Source organism: Littorina saxatilis, linkage group LG6 (genome assembly GCF_037325665.1).
Source record: "Littorina saxatilis isolate snail1 linkage group LG6, US_GU_Lsax_2.0, whole genome shotgun sequence".
Lineage (NCBI taxonomy): Eukaryota > Metazoa > Mollusca > Gastropoda > Littorinimorpha > Littorinidae > Littorina > Littorina saxatilis.
The window spans coordinates 48,886,394-48,896,393 of NC_090250.1; the positions used below are offsets into that span (position 1 = coordinate 48,886,394).

Here is a 10,000-nt window from a genome sequence, read left to right on the forward strand (position 1 = left end):
AGGATGCTCGTGTTTCATGCAAAACATTATGTACAAGTACTAGTGGAGGGATGCTCATATTCAAGATAACATGGAAGGATGCTCGTGTTTCATATAAAACAGAGCGTATAAATGGAAGGATGCTCGTGTTTCATATAAAACAGAGCGTATAAATGGAAGGATGCTCGTGTTTCATATAAAACAGAGCGTATAAATGGAAGGATGCTCATATTCCATGTCAAACACAGAAAATAACCATGGCGATTTTCCAGATGGGTTACAAGGGAAGGAAAGTGCCTGTGTTGTCACACGCCATACCTGCTGACACCCCTTCCTGACGGGAGGGATGGGCGGCTGATAATCGGAGGAGCGGGGGTCCGTAACACACAGGTAAGGCAGATGTCGGCTGCAGTCTGCCACCATCCACCCTCCGGTCTGGAAACGAAACATAGCCTACATCGCAAAATAAACTTGGGACGACCGAACCTCTGTGGGCGATATTAAACATGCAAACATCGGTGTCCTGAGAGAAGGAAAGGAACAAGCAGCACAATCTCAGCCTAGCCATACTTGAACAAAGTCATGTCGACAGTCCGACATTCTAAAAGTCATGCACTAACTGCACGCTGCAGTGAAAATGCACTCTGCGCCAAAGAGGCACAAATCGACGGCATCTTTTCCAAGGTACGGCTGAAACCAAGGAAAACGAAAGCCAAAGAAAATTCAATACAGTCAGCACCACCCCCCCCACCTTCCCCAAGCCGTTACGGCAGTTCTTCATTGAGCCCGAAGTTAGCTTCGCGAAGACTTCTAGAAGTCATTTGACCGAAAGCTTTGTCCAGCCGGCTTCGTGAAGACTTCTAGAAGTCATTTGACCGAAAGCTTTGTCCAGCCGGCTTCGTGAAGACTTCTAGAAGTCATTTGACCGAAAGCTTTGTCCAGCCGGCTTCGTGAAGACTTCTAGAAGTCATTTGACCGAAAGCTTTGTCCAGCCGGCTTCGTGAAGACTTCTAGAAGTCATTTGACCGAAAGCTTTGTCCAGCCGGCTTCGTGAAGACTTCTAGAAGTCATTTTACCGAAAGCTTTGTCCAGCCGGCTTCGTGAAGACTTCTAGAAGTCATTTGACCGAAAGCTTTGTCCAGCCAGCTTCCTGAAGTAGACTTCGCGGAGTCGACTTTGCCCAGTTCATTTCAGTCAGGCTTCACACACGCCTCACCTGGTTGTTGATGGCCACACAGTGCCTGTCCTCCCCCCCAGTGACGAGGGGCGGGGGTTGGTGCAGGTCCCAGTCCGTGTACTGCACGTCCTGCCCGTCGCTCCACTCGTAGTAGCGTGCCTCCCGCCTGTCGCTCAGCCCTACCCACGCTGGACCCGGCACTGCAAACCACAGATGCAGGTTCAGACCCAGTTGACAGCCATCATCACGCCAGCAGCATGCCAAGCAGAGACTGCGCTAGTCAACACAGGATAATCGGAAATAAATGTGTCGTGGTTAATGGGTGTTGAGGAGATAACTGCTGCTATGCTATCAGGTAGTATGCTGACGAATAATTCCCCTTGGTTAATTATGTATGCAGACATGCGTAGAAATAAAGTACCTTCCTTTTCCTGCTACACACGATGTCGGCTGTCCTTCTGTATGAATGACTATTATCTGCATCCATCTGGCATGTTACATAAACGAACCCAGACCAACACGTTACATGGTGGCAGCGCGTGAGTACTCTCAGGGGCGGACGAGGGGGGGGTTTCAGGGGTTTCCGGAAACCCCCCCCCAGCCAAAATTTTTTTTTTTAAATGGTGTTTTTTTGGGGTATTAATCAGTGACAAAATCTGCTGCCTGAAACTGGTAATGATCATCCTCAAAATGCACCAGATTGCACCATTTTGCATCCTTTTTTACAAAATTTTCCGGGGGGGCATGCCCCCGGACCCCCCTAGCAAGCTAGGCGCTTTGCGCCGTCGGCTCGGCGCTTCGCGCCTTCACACCCATATCTTCACAATATACTTTTGGAAACCCCCCCCATAAAATGAACTGATCCGCCCCTGACTCTGTTCTGGTAGACTAGATCTGGACGCGATGGCATTTAAACCTCCATCGAATTTTCCATTCGACAACCCGTCGGCATGGCCAGATTGGAAACAGCGCTTTCTTCGATACAGAATCGCATCGAAGCTGAACAAAGAAGAGCAGATAGTACAAGTTAGTAGTCTCATAATTATAACCAATAGAGAGTGATGCAGAGAAGATACTAACGCAGTTTAACCTCTCTGAAGAAGATGGGGAAAAGTAGGACATTGTTCTTGCTCGTTTGGACACACACTTTGCACCAAAGCGAAACGTGATTCACGAGAGAGCAAAATTCTACAGAAGAGACCAGAAGGAAGGAGAAACAGTGGAACAGTACGTGCGTGCATTGTTTGATTTGACACAGTATGCTGATTTTGAAAACAAAGATGATGCAATCAGAGACAGGCTCGTTCTCGGGTGCAACGATAGTGAATGTTCAGAGAAACTTCAACTTCAAAGCGACCTGACTCTAGAAAAAGCAGTGACGTTTGCTAGACAACAGGAACAAGTGAAATCGGAAATACAGCAGCAAAGAGGTCAAACAGCAAGTGCATCGCTCGACGCGGCTTCTTTGAAGTACAAAAGACGACCAGTGGCGGCTGGCAACAAACCGACGAGCACCACAGGCGCGCGGAGCACCACAGGCGCGTGTAGCAAGTGCGGCGGAACGCACCAACGGGGACAGTGTCCAGCACATGGAAAGAGATGCAACAAGTGTCATAAAATCTCACATTTTGCTCGTGTGTGTAGAAGCAAAAGTGTGAACGAGGTTAATTCAGCACCAGCAAACAACGTACCACAGGTGACTGAAGAGACATTTTTTGTTGATTCTGTGGACAGTGGTGAAGAACCATGGAGAGTCGATATCAACATCCTACACAGAAAGGTGAACTTCAAAATAGACACCGGTGCAGATGTGAACATCGTGAACAAGCGAACCTGGAGCTTTTTGGGAAAGCCGAAACTACAGCCATGTGAGACTGTAAGACTGATAAGTCCAGGTGGTAAACTGAACGTCATGGGAAGTTTCCAGTCGACAGTGACAGACCTGCCTGTCAAGGTGTACGTCATCGACAATGAAACAGACAACCTTCTGAGCAGAAAGACGGCAAACTCCATGGGTTTAGTGAAAAGACTGAACAGTGTGAACTTCGGTGAAGTGAAATGTACACCAGTCAAGATAAAGCTGAGAGAAGGAGCAGTTCCTTACTCCGTTCCGGTGGCACGACGCATTCCTATTCCTCTCATGGACAAAGTGAAGGAGGAATTGAAGAGAATGAAAGAAGGAAACGTCATCGAGGAGATCACAGAGCCTACAGAATGGGTAGCGCCTATCGTACCGGTGGTGAAACCGAACGGCAAGATTAGAATCTGTGTTGATCTGAAGAAGTTGAACCAGGCAGTCGAGCGTGAACGCTACATGATGCCGACAGTAGACGACGTCATACACCAGCTACGTGGATCATCAGTGTTCTCGAAGCTCGACGCTGCATCAGGATTTTGGCAGATACCCTTGGACAGAGAAACTGCCAAACTCACTACTTTCATAACTCCTTTCGGGCGTTATTTCTTCACGCACCTACCCTTTGGGATCAGCTCAGCACCAGAAATCTTCCAGAGAATTATGACAGAGATTCTGGTGAACATTCCAGGCGTTGTATGCTACTACGACGACATCCTTTGCCACTCACGAGACAACGAAGAACATGCTCGTCTTCTTCATCAAGTACATGCCAGACTGCAAGAAGTGGGTCTACGGCTGAACGACGAAAAGTGTGAGTACAACAAGTCTGAGATAAACTTTCTTGGACACATCATCAGTAAAGACGGCATTCGACCTGACACGTCGAAAGTTGAAGCTATCAGCAACATGGTAGAACCGACGAACGTGACTGAACTCAAGCGGTACCTGGGTATGGTGAACTATCTTGGTCGCTATCTCCCAAACCTGTCTTCAGTCCTGAGACCATTGAATCAGCTTCTGACGAAAGAAAGTGTGTGGTCGTGGGGACCAGAACAGGCAGAAGCGTTCGCCAAAGTGAAACGTTACTGACTATATATCACCTACCTTAGCGTTCTTTGATCCAGCTAAACCAACGACGGAACGTGAGCGCTGACGCAAGCAGTTACGGACTGGGCGCAGTGTTGTTGCAGGAACACGAAGAGGGACTTCGTCCTGTGGCTTTCTGTTCCAGAACTCTCACGAAAGCTGAAGAACGCTACGCTCAGATAGAGAAAGAGTGTCTCGCGACAGTGTGGGCGTGTGAGAAATTCGAGAGATACCTGGTTGGCCTCGAAACGTTTGTATTGTGCACAGATCACAAACCCCTCATACCCTTGATAAACACAAAGGACTTAACGGATACGCCATGCGATTCAAACCCGAAGCCAGATACGACCCCGGAAAAGAGATGTTCGTGGCGGACACACTTTCACGTAGTCCCTTGACGGGAGGCAAAACTTCTCTTCGACAAGAAGAACTACAGAACGACGTAGAAGCTTACGTCGACACAGTCGCATCCTCGTGGCCAATGTCAGACCGCAGGCTTGAGCAGATTCGGGCAGACACTCTCAAAGACGTCAACCTGAAAACAGCGCTCGAGTACACCGAGACTGGGTGGCCGCGGTACAAAGAAGATGTGAAGCTAGCAGCCAGAGATTTGTTTGCAGTGAGAGGAGAACTTACTGTAAACAACGGCCTACTCATCAAGGGCGACAGAATCGTGATTCCTTTCAGCATGAGGAAAGACATACTGGAACACATCCATGATGGACATCAAGGTGTGAACAAGTGTAGGGAGCGAGCCAACCAATGTGTGTGGTGGCCTCGCATTAGCAAGGACATCCAGGATCGGGTAGCTAAGTGCAACTTCTGCACCGAGCGCCTACCCACTCAGCGTTCAGAACCATTGATTCCATCAGCTCTGCCAGAGACACCATTCCAGAAAGTGGGAACTGACTTGATGGAACTGAATGGACAGAACTACCTAGTCGTGATGGACTATTATTCCAGATACCTGGATGTAGCTTACCTACCAGATACAACGTCCAGAACAGTGATTCTGAAGCTCAAGAACATTTTCGCTCGTCATGGGATTCCAGAGACTCTTGTATCAGACAATGGTACACAATTTACGTCGGCCGAGTTTCAAGCATTTTCGAGAGACTGGTGTTTCAAGCACGTAACGTCTAGCCCTCACTACCCTCAGGCAAACGGCGAGGCGGAAAGCGCAGTGAAAATCGCGAAAAGGATTCTCTGCCAGGATGACATTTTCTTGGGACTGTTGGTGTATCGTTCAACACCGATACCTGCCCTTGGAGCAAGTCCAGCAGAACTAGCGTTCGGAAGACGACTTCGAAACACCCTACCATGTCTTCCTGAGAACTTGAAACCGAAGAACATCAACCGAGACGAACTACAACAGCGTGACGAAGCAGCCAAAAGGAGGCAGAAGCAGACATTCGACAGGCACCACGGGGTACAGTCACTTTCACCTCTACAGCCAGGCGACCAAGTCTTCGTCAAGTGTGACGGTGAGAAGGGGTGGAAACTTCCAGCTGAGGTGCGAGAGCAGTGCGCACCAAGATCCTACATCGTCCGTACAACTACTGGGGACCGAAGACGCAACCGGAAACATCTTCGTCTTCAACCGGTGGCTCCAGCTCCAGCCAGCAGAAAAAGCCGATCCAGTACCGGAAGCGGTACCAGACACCGTTCCAGGTGTTGACCCTGATCCTCCACCAGATAGCAGTGTGGATACCGAGGACAGTACTCCGACACCCGGAGACTACGTAACTCGCAGTGGCCGAACTGTAAAGAAGCCAGCGAGATTTGAAGAACAGTAATTTTCTGTGTGCATCAGATTTCCAGTGTTCCGGAGGTATCGGAACGTACCGAGAAATAATATTTCAGATTCGTTTTCTTTTGTTAAAGTTTATGAACACTATCCAGTAAAGATAAGCAACAGTGTGTTCATATGACGGACGGTATCGGAACATTATCGCGAACAGACAGAAGTTAAAAGAATCAGAACATTATGTTAACCGTTTCGGTATTTTGAATTTATGTCGGAAGTTGCATGTTCTGGTATTCATAAAGTTAAAGATGGTTTCTTTAATTCCTTTTGTAAAAGGGGGAGATGTTGAGGAGATAACTGCTGCTATACTATCAGGTAGTATGCTGACGAATAATTCCCCTTGGTTAATTATGTATGCAGACATGCGTATGAATAAAGTACCTTCCTTTTCCTGCTACACACGATGTCGGCTGTCCTTCTGTATGAATGACTATTATCTGCATCCATCTGGCATGTTACGTAAACGAACCCAGACCAACACGTTACAGTGGGGTACAAGTGTTGCGCCCCGTTAAATAATATGAGGTAGTTTCCATCAAACAGTAGAGCAGATAACTGACAATTGACATTGCAACTTGGCACGGGTTAGACAACTACAGATTACCAGAAAGTCAGCCAGCCAATCAGCAAGTCATGCAAACAGCCAGCCAGCCAGCCAGCCTGTTGAAAGCACTCACCTGAGGCAGCCCCCATCAGACTATTGACGTTGCGGTCCGGCACAGAGATGGATACCTATCGATTAATGAGCACGAAAGCAAGGCAGAAAGGAAGCCATCTAGCCAGCCAACCAGACAGCCAGCTAGCTAGCCATCCAGACAAAAGAAGACACAGACTTGTGGCAGCCCCCATAATGCTGGAAAGAAGACTGTAGACGTTGCGGTCCGGCACATAGATGGATAACTATAGATTAATGAGCACAAAAAAAAGGCTGAAAGGAAGCCATCTAGCCAGCCAACCAGACAGCCAGCTAGCTAGCCATCCAGACAAAAGAAGACACATCGACTACATATCAATCAGCAAGTAAGAATGGCAGAAAGGCAGCCAGCCAGCCAGCCAGCCAGCAGACAAAAAAGACACAAACCTGAGGCAGCCCCCATAAGGCTATACAGGAGACTGTTGACGTTGCGGTCGGGCACGGAGGCGAGGTCAGCGCGCAGAGCGGCACAAGCAGCACGTGCCGAGGTCCAGTCGTACGCTGTGCTCGTGTAGCTGTAACACTGCTCGCCCAAGCGTGGCCAGCCCTTGGGACACACCTTGAACGCTGAGGCTGGGGGAAAAGGGGATACAGGTAAATGAAGGGTGAAAGTAACAGAGAGAGAGAGAGAGAGAGAGAGAGAGAGAGAGAGAGAGAGAGAGAGAGAGAAAGAGAGAGAGATAAAGAAAGAGCGAGAGAGAGAGAGAGAGAGAGAGAGAGAGAGAGAGAGCGAGAGGGGGGAGAGAGCGAGAGGGGGAAGGGAGAGAGAGAAAGGGGAGAGAGAGAGAGGGAGCGAGAGAGAGAGGGGGAGAGAGAGAGCGAGAGGGGAGAGAGAGAGAGAGAGAGCGAGAGAGAGAGAGGGGGGGAGAGAGCGAGCGAGAGGGGAGAGAGAGAGAGAGCGAGAGGGGAGAGAGAGAGAGAGAGCGAGAGAGAGACAGCGAGAGAGTGAGAGAGAGCGAGAGAGAGACAGCGAGAGAGGGAGAGAGAGAGAGAGAGAGAGAGAGAGATACAAACACACACCCCCATACACGCACACCAACACACACACACACACACACACACAAACACACACACACACACACACACATACAAGCGGCGCGCACACACACACACACACACAGCCACGTACACACACGCACGCACGCGCGCACGGGCGGAGAGACCTTGACAGACACACGCACATGCAATTGCTGAAGCCAAGCGTCTCTGTTATAAAATGGGCGACATATGTCAGTGTCGGTGGTCATAGATAATCTCTACTTTTGACGTCCTTTCAGTAAGTAACAGTTAACTTCTATGTGACGAATGTTGTCCTAGAAACCCAAATCTCTCTAAATTAAACAAACGGGGTCGTATCCATAAGTTTTGATAGCTGAGGGGCTCCGCTCACATTGAGCGAGTTTTAGCGTCAACTAAGGTGACTCGCGTCGAACCGGAGGTCGCAAAAACTCGGTCCGGTACGACTGGAGTGACGTCACCGGTTAACCAACTTTCAACCTTGCTTCCTGCGTAGGGTCTCTCCAGTTCCAAGATGGCTGCCAAGGCGAGGTGAGAAACTTCTGCAAATATTTTTTGACAAAGTTACGGATTGTGAGAAGACATTTGTTGTAAATCACTTAGCCTTTCAAAAATTAAGGATACTGGGTTGGATACTGTCTTGGTTTTAATGCATTTTATTTTAGCAGTGATGTTTATTTTGGGAAGAAATGAGGTCAACAGGAGTTTGGGTGCGATTTCGGCTCAAATGTACTTTAGCGCCCTGAACTTTTACCCGGCTGTTTTGCGCTCGATTTTCACGCTCACTTCTTCATTGACGTTCGAATCGATAGTTCGATGTTTTGGCATTACATTCACATCAACAATAAAACAGTACTGCTTGTTCATCATCGTCGTCCATCAACTCTCCACAACAGTAAATCCGTAACGCGCTTGTCGCCATCTTGTTGCAAGGGACGCGACTGGACACAACCCAACAGCGTTTCCGCGAAGAAAAAAACCAGACATGCGCAGTGACCCTACCGTAGCTCAACCCTGTTCCTCGCGAAAACTCGCTCATTATATGCAACTTCAGCAGGACCGACGACGCACTGCAGCTTATCCCAGCCCGCTACACGTTGCATGAAAGGAAAACAGGCCAAGTTTGTTTGTTTGGTTGCTTGCTTAACGCCCAGCCGACCACGAAGGGCCATATCAGGGCGGTGCTGCTTTGACATATAACGTGCGCCACACACAAGACAGAAGTCGCAGCACAGGCTTCATGTCTCACCCAGTCACATTATTCTGACACCGGACCAACCAGTCCTAGCACTAACCCCATAATGCCAGACGCCAGGTATGAACCCACGACCTCCCGATCACGGGGCGGACGCCTTACCACTAGGCCAACCGTGCCGGTCTAAACAGGCCAAGTACTCGTCATAATCCCTAACGCGGCATAAATAATAGGCCGTGCGTCGTCTGTGCCGCTGAAACTGCGCAGGTATATTCTGCCCATAAGCAGCAAAACAGAAGTGATCGCCAAAGGAAAGCGTCGCTTGTTATGTATGGGAAACAGTTAACGACGCCAATAGCAGGGTCGCCCATACGTACGGGTGCGAGTGGACAAATAGACGATGTTGGGAAATAACTCTGTCAAGTTTTAATGGGTTGTGGGAGAGTTGCTTTCCCTTGTTTCCATAGAAACACTGTGGCAAACCTAGAGGGCCCCAAAGGGGGGGTATCATCACGATCACGGGAAGGGAAATTTTAGCTTTCACGATCACAGTTACCTTGATTTTTGTTTTCACGATCACAAACACCTTGACGAATAGAGGATCATAGAGTGATACAGCTGTGAAAAATGTACGTTGAAAATAAAATGCTTTGCAATAATGCCCATCACGATCACGAAAACAAATGACGATCACGATCACGAGACTTGATTTTGTTGTCATCACGGATCACGGGCAAAGTCCCATCACGATCACAGAAATGGAAATTTCGGCAATCACGGTCACAGAAAGGTCAAAAAACGCCAATCACGATCACGATTTTAAACCCTTTGGGGCCCTCAACCTACAATGTCACGTGTAGCTTGTCTCAGTGTTTGAATGGAAAAGCAAGGAAAAAACAACGGAAAGCAACTTTCCCACAACCCATAAAAGCCCAAAAGAGTTATTTCCGGAGTTGGTCTATTCGGCCCTTTATGCTTACTGAGCCCTGTGGAGTAGACGAAGTTGGCGGCGAGACCCCCACAGATGAACTGATCCTGGGGAAAGCACCAGAGGTTACAATCAGCGGACGGACCGTAACGACCGTAACTGTTGCCGCAGTAGCACTTGTCCCGTGCTTGTAGCCCCGCAAAGTAGTAACCCTGTAGACAGAGATAACGCAGCTGTCATGGTAACACTTGTCTAGAGC

General features: G+C 48.7%; 1 protein-coding gene across 1 annotated transcript in view; it reads right to left on the reverse strand.

Moving 5' to 3' along the window:
- LOC138969424 (macrophage mannose receptor 1-like) overlaps positions 1 to 10,000 on the reverse strand; it is a 60,734-nt gene that overhangs the window by 30,781 nt on the left and 19,953 nt on the right. The window contains exons 13-16 of the mRNA XM_070342216.1: positions 9,794 to 9,953; positions 6,989 to 7,174; positions 1,196 to 1,356; positions 298 to 414 (exon numbers count right to left, since the gene is read on the reverse strand). Coding sequence (XP_070198317.1) covers positions 298 to 414; positions 1,196 to 1,356; positions 6,989 to 7,174; positions 9,794 to 9,953 — 624 coding nt within the window. The remainder of the gene's footprint in view (positions 1 to 297; positions 415 to 1,195; positions 1,357 to 6,988; positions 7,175 to 9,793; positions 9,954 to 10,000) is intronic.